The sequence below is a fragment of the Sitophilus oryzae genome, unplaced genomic scaffold, assembly GCF_002938485.1.
Source record: "Sitophilus oryzae breed Bouriz unplaced genomic scaffold, Soryzae_2.0 scaffold_1502_pilon_pilon, whole genome shotgun sequence".
In the NCBI taxonomy this organism is placed as follows: domain Eukaryota; kingdom Metazoa; phylum Arthropoda; class Insecta; order Coleoptera; family Curculionidae; genus Sitophilus; species Sitophilus oryzae.
The window spans coordinates 1287578-1299420 of record NW_022146173.1 but is presented as its reverse complement, the minus strand read 5'-3'; the positions used below and the strand labels follow the sequence as shown (position 1 = coordinate 1299420).

At 34.4% G+C, this 11843-nt stretch overlaps 1 protein-coding gene across 1 annotated transcript; it reads left to right on the top strand.

Annotated features, from left to right (window-relative positions):
- The first annotated feature begins 1721 nt into the window (after nucleotides 1-1721).
- On the top strand, nucleotides 1722-7532 carry LOC115878195 (2-phosphoxylose phosphatase 1-like). Its single transcript, XM_030894606.1, has 6 exons — nucleotides 1722-1788; nucleotides 4726-4859; nucleotides 4911-5290; nucleotides 5344-5547; nucleotides 5729-5867; nucleotides 6998-7532. The coding sequence occupies exons 1-6, from the start codon at nucleotides 1722-1724 to the stop codon at nucleotides 7391-7393; spliced, it is 1320 nt and encodes a 439-aa protein (XP_030750466.1). The 3' UTR covers nucleotides 7394-7532.
- Nucleotides 7533-11843: the final 4311 nt, after the last annotated feature.

Here is an 11843-nt window from a genome sequence, read left to right as displayed (position 1 = left end):
CTGGATATGCTAGGTGTACCAGGCGACGTAAGTCTGCTTCGAATTCCTGCAGACTTTCTCCGGACCTCTGCAAGCGTGTCTTGATCTGGGCCTGGTAAAGTTGGCGTCGATGTTGGTCGCCACATCTTCTGTCCAGTGCAGCGACCAAAGTTTAGTATTCCTGCTGTTGGGCTGCAGGGAATGGTTGCAACAGTTCAGGGCAGGGCCACGCAGCGCGATGACAAGTGCCGCTGCTTTCTCCTGGTCAATCCATCCGTTGGCAGCGGCCGCTGCTTCAAACTAGCGGTGGTACATCGTCCAGGTGGTTTGTCCATCGTAGGTCGGGGCCTTGAGGTTCGCAGTTCCATGAACGCCAGGTGTCCTTGCTTGTACCTTGGTCTTCTGTAGGTCCATCTCTAATTTTTCCATTTTCTGCTGAAGGCGTTCCTCCAGATCTTCTACGACTTCTTGGAAATGGTTCTCCTGTCGTTTTTCTAGGTCTTCAAAATTCTTCTGTAGTCGAAATTCCTGATTTTCTAAAGTTTTCTTAAGACAGTCCTGATCTTCTTGCTCTTTCTTTTGGCGGCGTTTCTATATCTTCTAAAATTTCCCTCCATTCATTCTTCTGACGACTTTCTAAATTGCCTAAAAATTTCTCAAGCCGGTCCTGTTCTTCTTTGTCTTGTTGTCGTTGAACTTTCAAATCTTCGAAAATGTTCTCAAGCCGGTCCTGTTCTTCTTGACGTCGTAGTTTTTCCTCTTCCTTTTCTCTTTCTAATCGGGCTCGTTCTTCTCGTTCTTTACGGAGTCTTTTCTTGTTCTTCTGCTTTCTCCCTTCTCATATTCTCCATAAAATCGCCTAATAGTTTGCCTACTTCCTCCATTTTCTTCGCTTGTTCCCTTGTACCAACCATAAAATACTCTAATCCGGTCTAAAAATCTTCCAATCCGCTTAATTTCTTCTTAAAATCCTCTTGAATCGCACTTCCGACACCAACTGTTACGGATTCCGTGGATCCACTATTTAAACTCACGATAAAATACTTAACGAATTTATTTGTTTCACTCTATACACACAACTTATACTATTTACAACACAACTTATGCAACTACTATTACTCTAACGGTATTTCGCGGTATTTTCAAACTTCAGACTATCTTCAGACTTTAGACTTTAAACTTTAAACTTGTCCAACTGTCAAAGCGCGGGCCTTATATACCCCCTGGCGGTTGTTTCTAGATTTTTCTAAAGAATTCTATAATTTTCTTTACTTTCTGGCGAATGTGCCAGGTTCCTCAATGCACCGTTGCGGTTATGCAACCAGTAATACACATTTACCTTAACAGTATGTATTATGTATACAGACGGATGCTGATAATCTCATGGGTACAAAGGATCACCAACGATGAAGTACTCCAGCGCATGCAGAAACAAAAAGAGATACTGAACACCATCAAGGAAAGAAAAATGCAATACCTGGGTCATGTGATGAGAGGTGGTAGATACGAAATACTGCGCCTCATAATAGAGGGCAAAGTGCAAGGGAAAAGATCAGTAGGAAGACGCCAGAACTGATGGCTAAAAGATTTGAGGAGATGGTTTGAACGCTCGTCTGCGTGAATCTTCCGGGCTGCAGTTTCCAGAATTTCCAAATTGCCATTTGGATCGCCAACCTTCGGAAGGAGAGGGCGTGATAAGAAGAATAAAACAAAAGAACGATCAATTCGAAGTTGGTCAAAGAATGCCTAGAGAAGCTGAACAAAGTAGACAAAGAAGTCCTCCTACTATGGGTGCCAGCCCACTAAAGGGTAGAATGAAATGAAAGAGCAAACGATGTAGCTAGAAAAGGAGCGAAAACTCCACTAACTGGACCAGAACCGTACTGCTTCCCAAGTGGAAACCAACTTAAAACAGAACTCAAGTACCTGGAAAACTCCATCCGTAACCTGGAATGGGAATCCTCCAACGGTCTAAGACCCTTCTGATTTCTCAGGACTCTCGGACAACCGAGACACAATCAAAGATCTTGCTTAATTTAAGTATTGTATTGTATTGACTAAGAGTGGGACAGGTGGGACCCTGCACTGTGGCCACGAGGGCCTATTGTAGCTCAGTTTCTACAAGCTCTTTATTTGAAAAAGAGCATTAAAGTTCACGGGACTTGCGCTCCATTCCTACCATCCTTTAGGAGTTCTCTTGTTCTACGTTTGGATGGCCCTGCTAGGATTTTCTTGGCATGTTCCATTCCGGGACTGTCATTCCAGTCCCGAAACGTCGCACCCCTAACACATTGCCTGTCTCTTGCGAGATTTTTTGGCACGCTAAGTATCGGTTCTGGGCCCACGAATGGCGACATGCGCCGGTATCCATATTAGCGACACTTTGTTTCCATCTAATATATTGAGTAGTTTCTTACAATGAAGACTCGTCATAGACGGGCTTTTCGTTGCCTCAAGTGCTTTCAACGCGGCTTGGCTATCCGAAAATATGCTTATTGCTTTCCCGGTGTTATTGCTGTTCTACCAGCAGTTGCACACAGGTTTCAATAGCATATAGCTCAGCTTGGAAAATCCAAAAATAAAATGTTTTCCAAGACTGTGGTATGTCTCAGTCTTTGGACTGCCGCAGTAAATTCTTGCGCCAGATCCTTTATCGCTTTTGGATCCGTCCGTGTACCAACACATTTCCGCATGTAATAAACCGTCCCTATTCGGAAGCAGGACATTGTAGGTGCGTGTCAAGAGTTGGATTTAAGTTGTTTTAGTTGAGTTGATTTAAGTAACAAGAATTTTCGGACTGTAATATGTCACGGGATTTTTAACAATGTCTCCTCAATGAACACCTCAGTAGATTGAATCTAAAATATTGCTTCAACAGATGATTCACACACCTCATTCAACACCTCATGATAGAGAACTAGCGTCTGTAAAACCGTCTCAGATACTGGTTTTTCTCAAAACCCTGGGACTGCATGATGAGTGCTCCAAGAAAGGGGACACAATATATCTGTAAGGTCATTGATTAACGCTCCTCCCATACGGGAGGGGGGTAATCACTATAAGGATGTATATTCTACTATACCATGATAAGGTATTGATGAAGGGCTATATTATGGAAGATAGATTTTCTCTTTTTCTTAAGAATATAAGTATAAAAAACCATTATTATCATAGAAGTTGAAGAGAACAAAGGTAGATAGAAGTTATATATTTTTCTGATTACAGGTATAAAAAATTTGTGCATACCGGTTTATATTTACTTAATCCACAATCCTGTTGTAAAAATGTTAAAACATTATTTATACTCTTGTTTATAAAAAAGCATTCACGTTCAGTTAAATAAGCATTACCAATTCTCATATAAACTAACAACAAATTAATTATTTATTAATCTTCTAATTGCTTAGTGACAGTGTCATTAAATAATTTAAACTTTGAGTTACTGTACAACAATTAGTAAATAATCAGGTTGTCCTATTTAATGTACAGGGTGGGTCAAATTCGACGCTTTTAAATGGAAACACCCTTTTCTATAGGAGATACACAAAAACTAATATCGGTGTCTGGAGCTCAATTTTATCAAAAACATGATGGTGAAAACCGCACATCAATATCTGTTACCGTTTCGGAGTTACGCGGTGTTTTTCAAAATGTGCATTTTGAACAAATCGCTGTAACTTTTTGCTATGGAAAATTTTGTATTTCTATGAAAACATTTCCAAAGCACCTTTTTACGTAGAATTTAATCGTTATAATTTTTTAAAATTAATAATTTAAGAGTTATCAACAGAAAAATTGATTTTTATTTGGGACACCCTCTATATTTTTAATTAACTGAAAAGAATTTAAAATTACCTTTCCAAAAATATAGCACACTTATTTTGTTATAATCGCCTTCGAAATATAAAATTTTAATAGTTCGCCACTTTTTTAACTAGTAGGCTTTGGACCCCTTATTGATGATATGCCCTTAATGCAACTCGAAACATATTTTTCCAGCAGGACGACGCACCGCCTTTGAACGCTGAAGTTATCAGCAAATTTTGCAGCCAATTTCAAGAATAATTGAATAGCTAACCAAGATCCCAGCCGTTGGCCGTCGAGGCCGCCTATGCCCATGGATCTAATCCTATGGATATATTTGCGGAAGAGATAAAAGGTTCCTTATTCTTCCGTATAATCCTAGACAAGAATTAAATACTTAGCAGTTATGAGAGGGTATTTTTTCACCCCCACTGAGTAATGAATTCCGCGAAATGTTCAAAAACTGCCGTCTGTCCATAACAGAAGACGGTTGATATGTCGAACACCTGTAGCAAAATCTCATGTCTTAGTTTTCTTGGGATGTTTTGAATTGTGAGGTTAGGTTTTTGTTTTGATTTGCAGTCGATCAGCTGTTATCAATGTCAATTCGAATGATTTCGCAGAGCAAAGCTTTAGGTATTATTTCTTAATTATTTGGATTCTGGTCGTTATTCTAGTCTTGTATAAATATTTCGATAGGACTCAAGATGACGCAGAAAATATAAAAGTAACAACCGAATTGTTTCCGTAATTTGGACACCGGATGTTAAAAACAAAACGAATTTTTCAAATTTGTAAATTTTCCTGATGAAATATATCAAGGAGACGAAGGTACAATAATAACTGACAGTCATACTTAAACCCTTTTTGTAGGTTTTAAATGAAATACTTAAATAAATCGTATTTTTGACTTAACAAAGAGGAAAAGAAAGGTATTTTTAGATAGTAAGAAGTGGCTACTTAAAGGTTTAATTGTTTTGATCAGGCATGGAGATCGAGGTCCTTTACAGCACGTTAAAAGAATTACAAACATAAATTGTGATACTGAAGAAACCAGTATTTTAAGATCTTATAAGGTACCGGACTGACAATTTTTCAGTCAATAATCTTTAAAAGTGTACTTTCAGGCATATCTACACAATCTGACAATAACAGGAAAAATACAATGGACAGGTCCAGGTCCATTCCACGGTTTTCCCATAATGCCCACATATCCAAACCAGTGTCAATTGGGTCAATTGACAATGCAAGGGGTCAGTCAGTTGTTAAATTTAGGCTCTATTTTAAAGAGAAGTTATTGTGAAGTTTGGCCAAAGATTAATTTTATTAAACCTGAAGAAATTCTAGTCCATAGCACAAGATATCGAAGAACCTTCCAGTCTGTTTTAGCTTTTTTGTATGGTCTTGTATCGAACGATACATTGACAAGACTGAATATTTTGGAGAGTCAGTCCATGACGTTTTGTTTTAAGGACTGTGAATGTCCAATAACTGAACATTTGAAAAAGTATGATAATACTTTTTTTATTTTTATCCAGCTTTTTTAGTACTTATTTCTAGGCAAATACAGAAGAGTGAATTACATCAATTGAAATTGCATCCTGCAGTGGAAACATTGACAGAAAGTACAGGTAGACTACTTTTTTCTGCCGATACTGATAGAAAATCTTTAATCAGGGATCCAAATGCTGTGAAAGATGCACTATTGGCTTTTGTATGTCATAGAACTGGATTACCATGCGATGGTCCTATAAATTGTATAAGGTAAGGTTTATAAAAAAATATTTTATGTATTTCTGAACCTACCTGGTTTTGTATAGAGTCTATACAGTGATAGAATATATGATTTTGACATACATCATCCCAATATAGGTATTCTCTCACAGGACAGGCTATAGCCAGGTTTATGTTATTTGCAAAAATATGTTGACTTGATCTATTTTAGAAAACACAACGTCGCTGGAATTATAGCTTATACAGAGTGGACCAATTATCAAAAATGGAGGAATACATATTGGCGTCGATTGTGTTTGTTGAGGTCATATGGTCAGATGCGTCATATTGTCCAGCAAATGCTTCACATGGTAAGATACCACTCACAAATGTCCAGTGGGAGAATATATAATTTTTTTACTATTGAGTTAAAGTGATAGGCAACTATCACTGTTGTATATTCTCTTACTGAGCAGATTAGACTTTCTTCTTCTATCATGCAATAAGTTTTTGTGCCCATATATTACCAGGCTTTAATTATTCATACTTTCAGTCATTATAATATTTTTTACTGTTATGCTTTTTTAAGTATTATTTGAATTTTTTAGACAAATTTTGACAAAAAAAAACACTTATTTAAGTCGTTTTTTTTAATGTCCAATTTGGCAGAGGCTAAGAGTAACAGATTTATTTTTGTGTAATTTAACTCAAGGTACAAACAAATGCTGATGTTAAATTAGACTTAAAGGCCCTTTTATACCATTTGGTTACTTATTAAATGCCCTTACCAACTATATAGTCAAGGTATGCAACTAACATTACCCAGATTCCTAATTCTTTCTCTACTTTTTATTTTTCAACCCTCGTCCAGTTGACAATCTAGGATTTTGTTTGTAATAAATTTGGTGAAAAAATGCTTTTAACATCCAAAACATATATAGATATACTGGGTGCGTCTCAAAAGTGGTTACCTCTATAACTTTTTTATCAGTTAAAAAAACGAGATTTGGTATTTTAGTATATGATATAAATTAGGATTGATTGCCATATTCAATTGTTTTCGGTCACTTCCTGTTTCACCAGAAATGACCACAACTTTTGATTTTTAAATGGCACCCACGGTATTTTTTTTACTTTATTTGATAGAATATGGCATTCTGAATAGAATGACATATCATATGTCAAGTTTTGACATTTTCGCATATGGTTTATTTGAAATTGAGATATGATTAAAAATACGATTTGGGCATCTTTTAACAAGCCAGGAGACTAAAAACATTAGACAATCAAATACATTTTTCGAAGGCTCATTGATTAAAAATTAGCGTTTTTAACATAGCCATGGCACTCTAGATTGGAATTTAAAATACGATTTTTTATTAAGCTAGAATGTTAAAAGTTGACATATGATATGCCATTTCCAAACAGGAAATGACTACAACTACATGCAGGATTAGTTGTGTTAGAACAAAATATTAACTAAATAGTCTAATCTTTTTAGGTGGGATCTAATGGTCCAAACTTGGTCGTTTACTCCGGTCACGACTACACCTTACTCCAAATATCCACAGCGTTAGGGCTAGCCAACGACCCTCTACTCCTCCGATACGCCTCAAGAATAATATTCGAAATCTATCAAGACAACCGCGAGAACACGAACGACGCCAAAGGCATCTACTTCCGGGTGCTGTCAAATGGGAAAGACGTAACGAGGGAGGTCAGTTTCTGTCGAAATATCATTGCAGTGGATAGGAATAATTATGTGTGTAAGATAGAGGATATAGTCAGGTTCCTCCATGACGATTACTTTAGTTCGCTGAATGTGACTAATTTCAAGGACGCGTGCGTCAGGAAATTAGCGAAGAACGCAGAAAAAGATTTCTTCCATTTTCGTTAAAGTAAAAAAAGTATTATGAAGAATTAGTTTGTAGATAAAAGAGTATTAAGATTATGTATATATTTATTGTTTTATTTATTATTTAAAATCGTGCAATATAATAGTGTAGAAAAAATAAAAAACATACAAATCAAAAATAGGAGATTTTTCTAAACCCCTGTTATTTTATTTATTTAAAGTCTGTCATACAAGTCGGAGAAGATTTCGACAATAACAGATGACAACCAAAAAATGACAGAAAATACATTCTACATGACAGACAACTGTCATCGTTATACAGGGTGGTCCGAACTGTATTCCGGAAACTTCGGCAGCATATTCTGCAGATAAAAATAAGTAAAAAAGTTCGTATAAATGTCTGCCCTAAAATGCTTAGTTTCGGAGATACAGGGTGTAGAAGTTTCATTTTTATTTCGATTTTTTCCAAATAATTTATAAAGTAACGTCAATATTTGGATGAAAATTGGTGCCTGAGTTTTTTGACATGATAAATTTGATTTTGATGTCAATATGACTCCTACTTGTAGAAGGCGCCATCCACATATTTTTTAACGGGTTTGAAGAGCCATAACTTTTCGTCCGTACCTGTATAAAACTACTGATTAAAAAAATATACATTTGCGACATGTTTTACGTAAAAAAAGGTCTCTTGGTCAAAATCGCTACGAGTAATGGTTCTTGAGACATTTGGAATCGAAATTATTAATACCTGTCATCATTGACATAAATTAAACATGTTGACTAAATAGTTATTAGACTGAAATCATAAACTTGAAATGTTTTGTGCCAAAAGTTCAACAGAAATTGTTTTATCATCAATTTTTCGCAGAAAAATTTATGATTAATTTAAAAAAATACAAATTTCCCGAGTTCAGAATTTCAGTGAAATAACTATCTACTCAGCGTCTTTATTTTTTGTCAATAATGACATGTATTGACTATATCCATTCTAAATATCTTGAGAACGGTTGCGCGTAGCGATTTTTACCAAGAGACATTTTTTACGTAAAAAGTCACGGAAATGCATATTTTTTCACTCAGTAGTTTTATACAGGTACGGACAAAAAGTTATTATTCTTTAAAACAGTTAAAACACGTGGCGTCCCCTACAGATAGAACTCATATATTGACATCAAAATCGAATTTTTCCGGACACCAATTTTCATCCAAATATTGACGTTACTTCAGAAATTATTTGGAAAAAATCGAAATAAAAATAAAACTTCTACACCCTGTATTTCCGAAACTAATGAATTTAGGATATACATTTATACAATTTTTTTTTCTTTTTCTTAAACCTTTAAATTATATCATATATATTTTTTTTCCTTATCTTGGGTATGAGGTTTTTTTTTATTAATTGAAAAGGGAAACTTTTTTTTTTATTATGCGGCGTTTCGCCTCATCATGGTGGGCTTTCTCAGGCACTTTATTCTTGAAGCATTCTTCTATATAGACTGGTGGTAGCAAGGCGGCTGCGGCTTCAAGAATAAAGTGCCTGAGAAAGCCCACCATGATGAGGCGAAACGTCTCAAAATAAAAAAAAAGTTTCCATTTTCAATTAATAAAAAAAAAACCTCATACCCAAGATAAGGAAAAAATATATATATATGATTTATACAATTTTTTTTATTTACTTTTATCTGCAGAATATGCTGCCGAAGTTTCCAGAATACAGTTCGAACCACCCTGTATATCCGTCATCGTCATTTCTCTGCTTGGAAGACTTTATTTATCATATATAAATACATATCTATTAAAAACTAAATTAATTTTTATCTTTACTTGCTAGCTCAACAAATTCTTAAGTATTAACTCAAGACTGTATTTCAATTTTATTAAAAAAATCTCTGTAATGAATAAATAATTTGTAGTGAAATAGTATAAATTAACGTATATCAGTAATACATTATTGATTCTCTAAAATCGTCTAAATATAGTGTGTATAGTAGAAAACACCAATTTTTTTTTCATTTCATGTGGTAGGAGTCTATGAAACCATCACTCAACGCTACGTCATATATTGTATATGAAATAGATTGTAGACGTCATTACAAACCGTCATAACAAACTGATTGGTAGAGATTCTCGCATTCTTCGTTATCAAACGGTAGCCATGCGCATAACGTTCTCCTTATTGGTCAGTGCTATCCACCATTCTAGCCCCCCCCCCCCTGGAAATAGTCGAAATATTGAAATATCCAGTGGCGGTGTTTGGTTTAATTTGTGCCTTATTGATATTTAGCAAATTATTAAACAAAAAAATCATTAAACAAAACGTAGATACATTTAAAATATGTATTATAAAGTTTCCTGGAAAATATTATAGAACTATTTTATATTTTGATTGCTCGCATCGCCAGATCATATTTTTTGTTTTTTAACGATCCGTCAAATATGACTGATACTTGACACCTGTCGGTATACATCGTTGATTTTATGCAATTTTATTGGTTTATTTAAAAAAATACAGCTTATATTTAAATATGATTGGAGTGAAAGAATAACGGACGACGCATTACGCCATGCATGTAAACACACACTAAAAATGAAATATTTTTGGAATAAAACACAAAACGTACATTTTAATAACTATATTATAACAACAAAATAATAGAATTTTACAAAGAGTTTACAATAATCAATCACAGTGCCAATAATAAAATTATACAATTAATATCATTTTAATGAGTGTAAATTTATATATGTAATGTATTTGTAAAAATATAATTAAAATATAACATAACAATTATCAATTATATCTTAAGTACCGTATGATCGAAAAAAAAACGGCGTCAGTGATGGCTATGAAATGAAGATCGCTGTCATTTATTTTTTATGTAAAATTATATGGGAAATGTAAGCGATCGTCATTTCCCAGCCAACTGGACGCCGTTTTTTTCGATCATACGGTATATCGTTGTACTTAAAATATCTCGATTTCAATTTACTTTTTTTTAACAACAAATACCTACAATTTCTAGACATCAGAAGCCAAATCAATAGAGAGTTAACAAGTGCAACAAGCCTCTGTATTATATAAAAATAATTTTCTATTTAAAACTTACCTACAGAGAAGTATAGAATAACACGCTCTGTATTGTTTATATTAATGCAGTTTAAATCTATTTTATGGTAGTCTGTCCAAAAAATTAATTTGCCTAGGAATTAAAATGACAGACACAACACTGCCTCTGACTGGCCAGCGAGTTAAGGAAGATTTTGACAGATGACATCCCAAAAATTTTGGAAAGAAAATATCAATACAATGTCTATGAATTAAAATGACAGACATAACTGTCACTGTCAGGGATCCCCTCGCTGGATAGACTTTATACTTTAAATGTATTTACAGGGTGGTCCGAATTGTATTCGGGAAACTTGTGCCGCATATTGTGCAGATAAAAATAAGTAAAAAAGTTTGTATAAATAATGTATCACCTAAAAAGTTTAATTTTTATTTCGATTATTTAAAAATAATTTTTGAACTAATATCAACATTTGGATGAAAATTGGTGTCTGGTAGTTTTTTGAGAGGAAAATTTGATTTCGATCTTATTATGACTCCCATTTGTAGGGGGTGCCATCTACATATTTTTTGACACTAGTTTGAAAAATAATATCTACTCGTCTGTACCTGTATAAAACTACTGAGTGAAAAATTATACATTTCTGTCATTTTTTACGTAAAAATGGTAAAAATCGCTACAAGTAACGGTTCTCAAGATATTTTGAATCAAAATAATCAATACATGTCATCATGGACAAAAATTGAAATTGACAAGATCGATTAAAGACGCGCCCCTTATAGGTAGGACGTCCAAATCAAGTTCTTCTCAAAAAACTCCCAGGCACCAATTTTCATCTAAATATGGAAGCTAATTCAGAAATTATTTAAAAAAAATTAAAAAAAAAAACTTCTACACCCTGTATCTCAAAAACAAAGCATTGTAGGACAAATTTATAACAACTATTTTACTTATTTTTATCTGCAGAATATTCTGCCGAAGTTTCCCGAATACAATTCGGACCACCGTGTATATTAGTTATACATACAGTATGTCCTCGGATTGTCTTTACAAGAGGAAATTTTTTTTTATTATTGACATTTTGAGAAAGTCCTAAAAATAAAAAGGCGTCTATGGTAATATAATTTCGATTTCATTCTCTGATGGTTATTATTAATTTTGATTAACGTCATATTTTTTGCTGTTGTTAAAGTATCTGCTACTATCACCCTTCCGTAGCATTGAACCATAGATAAAAGAAATAAAAACGAAATTGTTTTGTGTAGCGAACGTTGTACGCGATCTGGCGCTGCTATAGCGGTTGCTAAGGACAACCGCAACAAAAACAGAAATAATTTTCTCTTGTCAAAGTCAGAATCTTCAAAAATTACAACATTTTTCAATATTTAAACCTCTCTCATTGAAAAAATACCGAAAAGTGT

Excerpts from the sequence above, each read along its gene's own strand:
- LOC115878195 (XM_030894606.1), top strand. The coding sequence starts at position 1,722 with ATGCCTAGAGAAGCTGAACAAAGTAGACAAAGAAGTCCTCCTACTATG. Across the intron at positions 1,789-4,725 it reads GGGTGCCAGCCCACTAAAGG|ATAGTAAGAAGTGGCTACTT; the intron begins GTAGAATGAAAT and ends AGGTATTTTTAG. Across the intron at positions 5,868-6,997 it reads TCCAGCAAATGCTTCACATG|GTGGGATCTAATGGTCCAAA; the intron begins GTAAGATACCAC and ends TAATCTTTTTAG.